The sequence below is a fragment of the Scyliorhinus canicula genome, chromosome 3, assembly GCF_902713615.1.
Source record: "Scyliorhinus canicula chromosome 3, sScyCan1.1, whole genome shotgun sequence".
NCBI classification, from domain to species: Eukaryota; Metazoa; Chordata; class Chondrichthyes; order Carcharhiniformes; family Scyliorhinidae; genus Scyliorhinus; species Scyliorhinus canicula.
The window spans coordinates 274434799-274448401 of record NC_052148.1 but is presented as its reverse complement, the minus strand read 5'-3'; the positions used below and the strand labels follow the sequence as shown (position 1 = coordinate 274448401).

Below are 13603 nucleotides of genomic sequence, written 5' to 3'. Positions count from 1 at the left end.
ACGGCGGCACAGTGGGTTAGCCCTGTTGCCTCACGGCGCCGAGGTCCCAGGGCAGCACGGCGGCACAGTGGTTAGCACTGCTGCCTCACGGCGCCGAGGTCCCAGGGCAGCACGGTGGGGCAGTGGTTAGCCCTGTTGCCTCACGGCGCTGAGGTCCCAGGTTCGATCCCGGCTCTGGGTCACTGTCCATGTGGAGTTTGCACATTCTCCCCGTGTCTGCGTGGGTTTCGCCCCACAACCCAAAGATGTGCAGGGTAGGTGGTTGAATACGCTAAATTGCCCCTTAAATTGGAAACAATGAATTGGGTACGCTAAATTTATAAAAATAAAAAAATAAATACACAGCTTTAGTCTCCTTGCCTGAGCTTCGAGGAGGCAGAAGAAAGGTTCACTAGACTACTGGCTGGGATGAAGGGGCTGTCCTATTTGGAGGGTTTGAGTAGAATCTGCCGAAACTCTCTGGAGTTTAGAAGAATGAGAACAAAAGAACAAAGAACAAAGAAAAATACAGCACGGGAACAGGCCCTTCGGCCCTCCAAGCCTGCGCCGACCATGCTGCCCGTCTAAACTAAAATCTGCTGCACTTCCTGGGTCCGTATCCCTCTATTCCCATCCTATTCATGTATTTGTCAAGATGCCCCTTAAACGTCCTTATCATGAGAGGTGAACTCATTGAAATGTACAACATTCACTGCAGACGGGACGGCTGAGAGGAGTCTTCACTCAGAGGTGTGAATGTTTAGAATATTCCACTCCAAACCACTCCTATTCCAGACCAAAGGAAACGAGAGATTTGGCGATTCTTACGTTCTTGTATATTTCTCTTGAACATTCTCCGCTCTAACGAGGCCAATTCTTGTTTCCCCAACTTCCCCTCCCAACTCATCACCCCCCCACCCTTCCTCCCTGGTACCAGACGAATAAATCTCCTCTGTACCCTCTCTAAAGACTCTGCAACCTGTCTGAAGTGTGATGCCCAGCTGGGTATTTGTAACTTCGCCCAGCTGCATTTCCCTCTGTCGGTTTCGTCTGTTGAGGGACTCAATATCTGTGCTTACCAAATTGGTGCAGTCGGAGTTCAGTTTTTCCCCTTGAAACATTATTTTTCATACCTGACAGATGAATTCTATTGGGTCAGCTGTTCGAATTAGCAGTCGCTCAATTTCCTCCATCGGTGTGTAGTAGAGAACTTCAGCCCCGGCTATTCTCACTCCTCCACCATAAAGGCTGATTGTCACCGGTCCAGCAGGGAGATCTGGAAAACAGGCATAGATGTAAACAGAAAGAACTGCATTTCTATAGCACCCTTCACAACCCCACAACGTCCCAAAGTGCTTTGCAGCCATTGAAGTACTTTTGAAGTGTTGTCATGGAGGAAACATGGCAGCCAATTTGCACACAGCAAGATGTTAAGTAATGGGTTAAGAAACATTCCAATTAGTTGTCTCATTTCTGTTAAGTATCCAATAATTGACACTGATATGTAAAGGGGCTTCAGGTAGCCTTTGTGTCAGGTGATACGATGTTAGCGTTTTGTGCAGAGTCTGTTAAAGTGAAATAAAGGTGTTTGAGGAAAAGGAGCAGAACCTTTGATTCTTTATACAACAGCAGCTAAACGTCTAACACAAGATTCCATTGTGTGAATGATCAGATCATATTTAAAATAATGCCATGGGTGGTTATATTTCCATGTGAGAGAGCAGACCAGGTCTCACATGAACATCTAATCTGAAAGACATTGGGCAGGATTCTCCGTTTCTGAGACTAAGTGTTGACGCCAATGCAGAATTTGTGGACTTTCACAACAAAGAAACTTCCGCCGTACCTGAACCGATTCAGTGACTGTGGAGGGGCTAACACTGGCGCCAATGATTCCAGTGAGAAACGGGGCCGGATTCACCGGGTCCGTGATTGGCACTCGGGAGGCTGACAAGCTGCAGCCGCGCACACACATTACACACCCCACACACACTCATCCCAGCCCCACACACACATTACACTCCCCACACACACTCATCCCAGCCCCACAACACACATTACACTCCCCACACACACTCATCCCAGCCCCACACACACATTACACTCCCCACACACACTCATCCCAGCCCCACACACACATTACACTCCCCACACACACTCATCCCAGCCACACATTACACTCCCACACACACTCATCCCAGCCGCACACACACATTACACACCCCACACACACTCATCCCAGCCCCACACACACATTACACTCCCCACACACACTCATCCCAGCCCCACACACACATTACACTCCCCACACACACTCATCCCCAGCCCCACACACACATTACACTCCCCAACACACACTCATCCCAGCCCCACACACAACATTACACTCCCCACACACACTCATCCCAGCCACACATTACACTCCCCACACACACTCATCCCAGCCCCACAACACACATTACACTCCCCACACACACTCATCCCAGCCGCACACACACATTACACTACACTCCCCACACACACTCATCCCAGCCGCACACACACATTACACACCCCACACACACTCATCCCAGCCCCACACACATTACACTCCCCACACACACTCATCCCAGCCGCACACACATTACACTCCCCACACACACTCATCCCAGCCCCACACACACATTACACTCCCCACACACACTCATCCCAGCCGCACACACACATTACACTCCCCACACACACTCATCCCAGCCGCACACACACATTACACACCCCACACACACTCATCCCAGCCACACACACACATTACACTCCCCACACACACTCATCCCAGCCGCACACACACATTACACTCCACACACACACTCATCCCAGCCTCACACACACATTACACTCCCCACACACACTCATCCCAGCCACACACACACATTACACTCCCCACACACACTCATCCCAGCCGCACATACACATTACACTCCCCACACACACTCATCCCAGCTGCACACACATTACACTCCCCACACACACTCATCCCAGCCTCACACACATTACACTCCCCACACACAATCATCCCAGCCACGCACACACATTACACTCCCCACACACACTCATCCCAGCCGCACACACACATTACACTCCCCACACACACTCATCCCAGCCTCACACACACATTACACTCCCCACACCACACTCATCCCAGCCGCACACACACATTACACTCCCCACACACACTCATCCCAGCCGCACACACATTACACTCCCCACACACACTCATCCCAGCCGCGCACACACATCACACTCCCCACACACACTCATCCCAGCCTCACACACATTACACTCCCCACACACACTCATCCCAGCCGCACACACACATTACACTCCCCACACACTCTCATCCCAGCCACACACACATTACACTCCCCACACACACTCATCCCAGCTGCACACACACATTACACTCCCCACACACACTCATCCCAGCCACACACATACATTACACTCCCCACACACACTCATCCCAGCCGCAAACACCCATTACATTCCCCACACACACTCATCCCAGCCGCACACACACATTACACTCCCCACACACACTCATCCCAGCCACACACACATTACACTCCCCACACACACTCATCCCAGCCGCACATACACATTACACTCCCCACACACACTCATCCCAGCCGCACACACACATTACACTCCCCACACACACTCATCCCAGACACACACACACATTACACTCCCCACACACACTCATCCCAGCCTCACACACACATTACACTCCCCACACACACTCATCCCAGCCGCACACACACATTACACTCCCCACACACACTCATCCCAGACACACACACACATTACACTCCCCACACACACTCATCCCAGCCACACACACACATTACACTCCCCACACACACTCATCCCAGCCCCACACACACATTACACTCCCCACACACACTCATCCCAGCCACACACACACATTACACTCCCCACACACACTCATCCCAGCCGCACACACACATTACACTCCCCACACACACTCACCCCAGCCGCACACACACATTACACTCCCCACACACACTCATCCCAGCCCCACACACACATTACACTCCCCACACACACTCATCCCAGCCACACACACACATTACACTCCCCACACACACTCATCCCAGCCGCACACACACATTACACTCCCCACACACACTCATCCCAGCCGCACACACACATTACACTCCCCACACACACTCACCGATCCCAGCCAACAAGATGGCACTGGTTGTGCTGGAGCGCGCCCATACTGCTGCTGGGTCGGCTGGAGCCAGATGGCACCCGGGGGTGGGGCCTATATGACCCGTGTCACTGCGTTCACAGTGGGCGGTCAGCGGCATGCGCAGTTGCGTGGCTACCTTGCCGGCTGCGGTAATGGAGTTCCATGCCCGTCCACCCTGACCCCACAGCCCACCTCCTGGCCACTCCCCGCTACTCCCCCAGCCCTGGCAGAAGCTCCCGGCCAGCGGCACACTGTCAGCAAACTATGGCGCTGTTGGACACTCACCGTACCCCCTCTCTCTCCCTCAGCAGCCATGATGCTGGGTTCACGATTTTCAAACGCACAAGTGTACCGCACCATTGGGAACTCGGCCCATTGGAGGCGGATGCCCCGGAGAATAGCCGGTCAGGCCCGCTAATGTTATGTTAATGATGTGTGTTCCGGACGTCTCTGTCAATGTGACGGAGAATTGTGATTTGGCATCAAATCGGCAACAGCCCCGTTTTTAGCATCGGAATCTATTCTCTGCCCAATCACATTTTGCAATCAGCCAATAGAGAATCGCGCCCACCACCTGCAGAACCCTGTCCAGGTTGTTGACCTCCTTCCGAATGTATTGGGCCCAGGATTGAACGGAATTCACTAGTTGTCACCCAAACCAAGTTAACAACTAGAAATGCCAGAAAAATAATTATGTTTGAGATTTCTTTTCTCATTATTCTTCATTAGATTAAACTTAAACCAGTGTCAGCCGGGGTTCTTAGAATCACAGTAACACAGAATAATAGGGAGCAGAAAAGGCCATTCGGCCCACCGAGTCTGCACCGACTCATGAAAAACACCTGACCTGCTGACCCAATCTCATTGGCCAGCACTTGGCCCATAGCCTTCAATGTTCTGACGTTGCCAAGTGCTCATCCAGGTACTTTTTAAAGGATGTGAGGCAGCCCGCCTCTACCCCCCTCCCAGGCAGTGTATACCCTCACCACCCTCCCAGGCAGCGCATTCCAGACCGTCACAACCCTCTGGGTAAAAAAGTCTTCCCTCACAATTCCCTATACCTCCTGCCCCTGACCTTGAACTTGCGTACCCTTGTAACTGACCCTTCAACTAAGGGGAACAGCTGTTCCCTATCCACCCTGTCCATGCCCCTCATAATCTTGTACATCTCGATCATGTCATCCTTCAATCTTCTCTGCTCCAGCGAAAACAACCCAAGCCTATTCAACCCCTCTTCATAACTTAAATGTTCCATCCCAGGCAACATCCTGGTGAATCTCCTCTGCACCCCCTCCAGTCCAATCACATCCTTCCTATAATGTGGTGACCAGAATTACACACAATACTCCAGCTGTGGCCTAACCAAAGTTCCCCAACTCCAACATGACCTCCCTGCTTTTGTAATCTATGCCCCGATTGATAAAGGCGAGTGTCCCTTAGGCCTTTTTCACACCCCTATTAACCTGTCCTTCTGCCTTCAGAGATCTATGGCCAAACACTCCAAGGTCCCTTTGTTCCTCAGATCTTCCCAGTATCAGGCCATTCACTGATATTTCCTTGTCACATTATTCCCAAAATGTATCACCCCACCCTTTTCAGGGTTAAATTCCATCTGCCACGTTTCTGCCCATTGACCATCCCGTCTATACCTTCCTGTAAAACACTCACCTCACTGTTACCCACCCGGCCAATCTTTGTGTCATCCGTAAACTTACTGATCCACCCCCCCCACATAGTCACCTATGCCGTTTATACAAATGATGAATAATAGGGAATCCAGCATAGATCCCTGTGGTACGCCACTGGACGCTGGCTTCCTGTCACTAAAGCAGCCGTCTGTCATCACCCTCTGTCTCCTACAGCTCAGCCAATTATGAATCCACCGTATCAAGTTCCCCTATATCCCCATGTGCATTTGCCTTCTTTATAAGTCTCCGATGTGGGACGTTGTCGAAGGCTTTGCTGAAATCCATGTAAACTACATCAACTACACTACCCTCATCTATACACTCGGGTCACTCTTCTCTGGTTGGAGTCATACTCGGCACAAAGGAAGATGGTTGTGGTGGTTGGAGGCCAATCATCTCAGCTCCAGGACATCACTATAGGAGTTCCTCAGGGTAGTGTCCTCGGCCCCAACCACCTTCAGCTGCTTCATCAATGACCTCCCTTCCATCATAAGATCAGAAGTGGGGATGTTTGTGGATGACTGCACAATGTGCAGCACCATTCACAACTCCTCAGATAATGAAGCAGTCCCTGTCCAAATGCAGCAAGACCTGGACAATATCCAGGCTTGGGGCTGACAAGTGACATGTTACATTCACGCCACACAAGTGCCAGGGAATGACCATCTTCAACATTACCATCTCTGAATCCCCCATAATCAACACCCTGTGGGTTTAACCAGGGTTGATACTGAACTGGAACAGCTGTATAATTACAATGGTTATGAGAAGCTGGGAATTCTGCAGCAAGTAACTCACCTGTCGATTCCCCAAAACCTGACCACTATCTTTCCCTTGGAGCAGAGGATACTGAGGGGGGACATGATTGAGATGTATAAAATTATGAGGGGAGGGATCAATGACCAGGGGCAGGCAAGGCTTTGGGCCAAGTGCTGGAAAATGGGATTAGAATGGTGAGGTGGTTGTTTTTGACCGGCGCAGATGCGATGGGCTGAAGGGTCTTTTCTGTGCTGTGTGGGCTCGATGATTCTAAGGCACAAGTCAGGAGTGTAATGGAATACTCTCCACTTGCCTGGATCAGTGTAGCTCCAACAACACTCAAGACGCTGAACACCATCCAGGACAAAGCAGCCCGGCTTGACTGGCACCCACCCACCACCTTCAACATTCACTCCCTCCATTCTGATATTTGCATATGGTGAAGGAAGAAGTCTGAAACTTATCTTTTACCTTCAGCAAGTTTATTCTCAAACAGTTCAGCGAAGTAACAATCTCCTTCTGCTTCTCCACCCCCAACCTTTTAGATATGTCCATTTATACTCTTTTGATGATTGGGTTAATGATAATTAACTGTCATTAACTATGCAATTGACATAACAATGTAGTTGCCAAAATTTGTGATTGCTGCTACATTGACAGATTCTCCTCTTTCTTATAATTAGAAACAAATTCAAGAACAAATTTTTTAAGAAACAAAAACAAAGTTGTGTGTGCTAACATTATCAATCTCACATTCCCTTTACCACATTCATATGTACACAATTACAGAGCAAAAATGTAGTTTTCATTGCAACAAAAGATTCCCCTCTTCCAATACATTTAGCAAATTCTTTGTAAAAAAAGTCTGATAATTGATGACTTGTGTCAAACCATCATAACTTGGAAAGGTCTATTCTCTGTCACATTTATTTTATGCTAACCAGGTCTATTCTTAGCCATCCTTCAGTGACATTTTGTTCTGTAGACATTGTCCCACAGGAATTAATTATCAGCACAGCACTTGATGGGCAAAGTCTTCTCACATTTCCCTTTGTATAGAATGTCTGTCAGTATATTGGAAAAGTAAACCCCCATATCTATTGCTTCTACGAATGCCAGTGTTTCAGCAGCGAAGGTAATTTTCACTACCCTGTGTACTTTCTTGCCTTCTCAAGCCAATGGGCAACATTTATCATTCTTTCCCACCAAGATTGTGATAAACCCTGCTGTGCTGGAATATCCATCTGGAAGATTGGATTCGCTAAAAATGGTGAACCTAATATCTTCAGGATCACCCAAGGCTGGAAATGTGAGTGTGCCTTTCTCTAAATTTAAATTCTGTCGTGTTTTGTTTGCTCTCAGAGCTGCCCCTACCACAGCATTCTTCATCATAGTCCTCAGCTCCGACACATCCCAACCAACATCAGGCCTAGACTGAGTCTTCAACTGTCTAATCAAACTTCACAAATGATGGTTTTCCTTTGGACACTGGATCCTCTTTTCTCGATAAGATTGTCAATCCAATGTCACTCCACACTGACTTTGTTCAATGTCTAACCCGATGCACTTAGATGCTCCTGAAGCCTTGCTTCCAACCTTGAATTCCTCCTTAATTTCATTGATTACCCGTTGCTCACATTCTACAGACCCTCCACCACAGAAAGTAACATAAAGATAAAGATTCCTGCTGCTTTCTCACTCAAATACCGATCAAAGATTACAGGGTCTGCTTTTAACTGGAAGCAAAAACTGAACTGGACTAGCCACATTAATATGTGGCTACCAGAGCAGGTCAAAGGCTAGGAATCCTACGGCGACTAACTCACCTCCTGACCCTCCCAAAGCCTGTCCGTCATCTACAAGGCAAAAATCAGGAGTGTGATGGAATACTCCCCACTTGCCTGGATGAGTGCAGCTCCAACAACACTCAAGAAGCTCAACACCATCCAGGACAAAGCAGCCCCGCTTGATTGCTCCCCCTTCCACAAACATTCACACCCTCCACCACCGACACCGGCAGCCGTGTGTATCAACTACAAGATGCACCGCAGTGACTCACCAAGGTTCCTTAGGCAGCACCTTCCAAACCCACGGCCACTACCATCTAGAAGGACAAGGGAAGCAGGTACCTGGGAACCCCACCACCTGGAGGCTCCCCTGCAAGTCACTCACCATCCTGACTTGGAAATATATCGGCCGTTCCTTCACTGTCGCTGGGGCAACATCCTGGAACTCCCTCCCTAACAGCACAGTGGGTGTACCTGCACCACATGGGCTGCAGTGGTTCATTTGTCCTTGCCATGTATTACAGTGGATATGCTAAACGTGGTCACCATATCCATACAGTGTAACAAAGAAAAATACCCCCATCTTTGTCCCATACTTTGAAATCCATTACCACTGCATCATTAAACTCCCTGGCTGGTGGCGTCTTTCTGTATTTCAGACAAATTTCACATCGAGCCGTGACTTCCTCAATAAGGTTTTATTTTCAAACACTCCAGCATCCAGCAGTAAAGCTTTCAGTTTGTGGCGTCGGATGTGCGAACTGTCAATGAAACTTCCAAATAATCTTTCTATCCACCAAACACTTATTCCCAGAAATTAACAAGACTTCTTGAATTCTTTGATGAGAAATTTCCAACTTCCACAATGGCGGTCAGTAAAATGTAGCTCCACACTTCCCGAACACTATCACAGTCATTCTTCATGTCTAACCTCATCTGTGCTTTTTATCCATTGAAGATCTGCTTAATAATAGAGAGAAGTCGCTCGAAACCACATCTGTACTGGTGCAAAGGCTGATCCCAGCTATCCTGCAAGGGAAGACCACCCATTTGGAAGACACGAGCAGGTTGACATCTCCAAACCTGAAGCACATGGACTTTTCATATTCCTTGACCTTCTGCCGATCTGCCTCATCAAGGACTTCAGGTAGCAGCTAGGCCAGTCCACCCAACACACTGCGAGAGTGCAGCTGAGATAAACGTTATCTTAAACTGCACAGTTAATTGAATCAGCCATCAAAATACTCATCACTGGATTCAAACTCAGTGACCACACAATTCCTTCACGGAAGTTCCCATCAGAATTTTCAGCCTCGGAATGTTTGGATTCATGCACTATTTCAAAATCTGGATTCTTTCCCTGTGGCCAACACGGGGCATAATGATACTTTGGAATCGCACCAATAACATCGATTAACCGCTCCCCGTGCATTTCCCCCGTCACCAACCCAGACCCACTTTTTGTCTCAACTTTCAAATTAGTTAAAAGTATGGCCATCTTCAGACCACCATCTTTGCACTGAAATCTGGGTTCAATGTTTTGTCGTTCTCTAACCTGGGCCACTATCGAATCCTTTACTTTATCACAGGGTTTCCTGTATTCAATAGGACAGTAGCTGCAAATGACTGTCTTCCTGGAATTTCCTTTTGTTCAGAAACCATTTGGTTTAAAAGAAAGTCTTTGCTACGGAATTGAATCCTCGTCAATACTGAGAGTCTATCGTCATGGGAACTGCACAATCAAGTAACATAAAAGCCAATACCAACTCAGGGATGTTGAGTTCAAATCTCTTCGGTCTCTTATGTCACCTGTCGATGTCCATGATATATTCCTCCATGAATCGATCGTGTATTTTTTGAAATTTATCAAAGACTGACCAGACTTCATATGTTTCCAATAAGTCACCCTTTTTTGTAGAATTTGTCCAAGAACTGTAACAGAAGGTCTAGTCCCTCTTTGTCACCCAAATCATTCCTGTTCCATTCTGAAAATATTTTACTTCTAATTTTACTTTTTTGCCAGTAATGATAAGGTCAATGTCAGGCCGTGCCTCTTTCAGCATAATGAAGTAACCTGTGCCCACATCTCAATGCAGTTTTTCATTGCTCACATGGTTCCACCTCAGAGAGAATGGTGGATAATCGAAACCTGATTTTTGTTTTGCATCATTGTTCTGCCATCGTGCAACTTGATTTTTCAGCTGCAATATACTTTTTCCTTCAGAGGGTGAAGAGAAAAACCTTCTTTTACATCAACCAATCACCAAGGATAAATGTTCATCCTCTGCTACCATGTTAATTTTAATATTAGTACGGAATCCCTGGTCGTGCAGTCAGAGCCTGTGTGGACCTACTAGTAGATGTGTTCACGGACATCTTCAACCTCTCCCTACTCCATTCCAAGGTTCCCACCTGCTTCAAGAAGACCACCATCCGGTGCCAAAGAAGAACCAGGCAACGTGCCTCAACCACTACCGTCCGGTGGCCCTGATATCGATCGTAATGAAGCGCTTTGAGAGGCTGGTCATGAAGCGCATTCACCTCCATATTCCCAGAACACCTTGATCCACTGCAATTCACATACTGCCACAACCGGTCAACAGCAGACGCCATCTCCTTAGCCTTACACTCATCCCCGGAGTATCTCGACAACAAGGACTCCTACATCAGACTCATATTTATTGACTACAGCTCTGCCTTCAACACCATAATCCCAGCCAAGCTCATATCAAAGCTCCAAAACCTAGGACTTGGCTCCTCCCTCTGGATCCTCGACTTCCTGACCCATAGACTACAATCAGTAAGAATAAACAACAACACCTCCTCCATGATAGTCATCAATACCGGGGCCCCACAAGGCTGTGTACTTAGCCCCATACTATACTGTCTATACACACGACTGCGTGGCAAAGGTTCGCTCCAACTCCATCGACTGCTTTGCTGATGACACGACCGTAGTGGGTTGGATCTCAAATAACGATGATTCAGAGTACAGGAGGGAGATAGAGAACTTAATGGAGTGGTGTAACTACAACAATCTCTCCCTCAATGTCAGCAAAACTAAAGAGCTGGTCATTGACTTCAGGAAGCAAAGTATCGTACACACTGTAATGTTCTCTGTACGCACAGATGGCGAGGTCTTTGTGGTTAAAGTGCTCAGAGAACATACGACTTTATATATGAATAAAACTGTTTATTAATGAACTAAACACTAAAGGGTTACTATGATGTTTACTAAGATTACAATTGGATACAACGGCTAAATACAAACAACTATGATTAATTATTATTAATTAATGTTGACTCAGGAGCTGCTCGATCTGCGACTGTACTCTTGTCCAGCTTGTGTGTCTCTCTGTGCAGTACAGGAGAATACGTCCTGTCTCCCATGTGGCCTGTCTTCCAGGATTGTCCTCCTGTCACCACGGCACTTGTGGTCAGATGCTAGAATTGTAATCTAATCATGCAGGCACTAATGTTTATATACAAGTATGTTATATACACAAATGATATTCTACAAATCATTACACACACCCCTGTCTGCATCAATGGGGCCAAGGTGGAGATAGTTGACAGCTCCAAATTCCTAGGTGTGCACATCACCAACAATCTGTCCTGGTCCATCCACGTCGACGCTACGACCAAGAAAGCACCAAGCGCCGATACTTTCTCAGGAAACTAAGGAAATTCGGCATGTCCACATTTACTCTTACCAACTTTTACAGACGCACCATAGAAAGCATCCTATCGGGCTGCATCGCAGCCTGGTATGGCAACTGCTCAGCCCAGGACCGCAAGAAACTTCAGAGAGTCGTGAACACAGCCCAGTCCATCACATGAACCTGCCTCCCATCCATTGATTCCATCTACACCTCCCGCTGCCGGGGGAAAGCGGGCAGCATAATCAAGGATCCCTCCCACCCGGCTTACTCACTCTTCCAACTTCTTCCATCGGGCAGGAGATACAGAAGTCTGAGAACACGCACGAACAGATTAAAAAACAGCTTCTTCCCCACTGTTACCAGACTCCTGAATGACCCTCTTATGGACTGAACTGATCTCTTCATACATCTTCTCTACTGAGTAATACTACACTCCATATGCTTCACCTGATGTCTGTGTATTTACATTGTGTATGTCCTGTATTTTTTCATGTATGGAACATTCTGTCTGGACTGTACACAGAACAATACTTTTCACTGTACCTCTGTACACGTGATAATAAATCAAAGTCGGAAAAAAATTAAGTTCGCTCCAAGAGGGTCATAGGAGACGTTCTTCGTAAGTTGGAGGATGTTCCTGTTCCTTTTTGAGGATTTGTTTGTTGCCAGCGGGTGCGCAGCGGGGGGGGGGGGGGGGGGGGGGGGGGGGGGGGGGGGGGGGGGGGGGGGGTTGGAATAGAAATAATAATTTAAATAAGTAAATAAAAAATTTGCATGCGACTATTTTAAAGAAGAGTAAAAGTAACTACTCCCGATATCCTGGCCAGTGTTGATCCCTCAAACAATATCACCGAAAACAGATAATTTGCTCATCGTCACATTGCTGTTTATGGGATCTTGCTGTGCGCAAACTTGTAGTTGTGTTTCCTGCATTACAACACTGACTCGCCTGGTTGTGATGCACTCTGGGATGTCTGGTGGTCAGGCAATGTCTTCAATAAATGCACCTTTTATTTTTAAATTTGAAATTTCTGAATTCGAGCTAGTCCATCCAGGGGGTGATGTCAGGGAGCACCTCTGCCTCATGGAAGCCTGGAACACCCCCTCCCTCCCTCAAAACCCCCAAAACTGGGGGGGTCAATTGAAAACTGAGACTCATGGGACTTGGGCTTCAAAGCTTTTGAAGCTTACATGATCATTTTAATTGTGATATTACAGATTCTATTGTCAATTGTTTTAAAGGTGCACTTGTATTTTCAAAACTTTACATGGAGTAAACGTATCTTTCAAAATGGACGTAGGAACAGTCCACATGGAACCTCTCTGTGTTGACGAAAATCTTTTCAGATTCATATTGCGAGGGCTGGCTACAAAGAGTCAATAAAATGCAAAAAAACCTGCATTGTATCCTCCAAAAAGATGAGAAAACCCCTTGGCTTCTGAGAGAACAGGAGGTGGGAAGGGAATGTAAAA

At 47.4% G+C, this 13603-nt stretch overlaps 1 protein-coding gene across 3 annotated transcripts in view; it reads right to left on the bottom strand.

Annotated features, from left to right (window-relative positions):
- Positions 1-13603, bottom strand: part of LOC119963566 (B-cell scaffold protein with ankyrin repeats-like) — a 332413-nt gene that overhangs the window by 243406 nt on the left and 75404 nt on the right. For all 3 annotated transcript variants that reach the window (XM_038792883.1, XM_038792884.1, XM_038792882.1), the window contains exon 6: positions 1113-1255. In XM_038792883.1, the coding sequence (XP_038648811.1) occupies positions 1113-1255 (143 nt within the window). The remainder of the gene's footprint in view (positions 1-1112; positions 1256-13603) is intronic.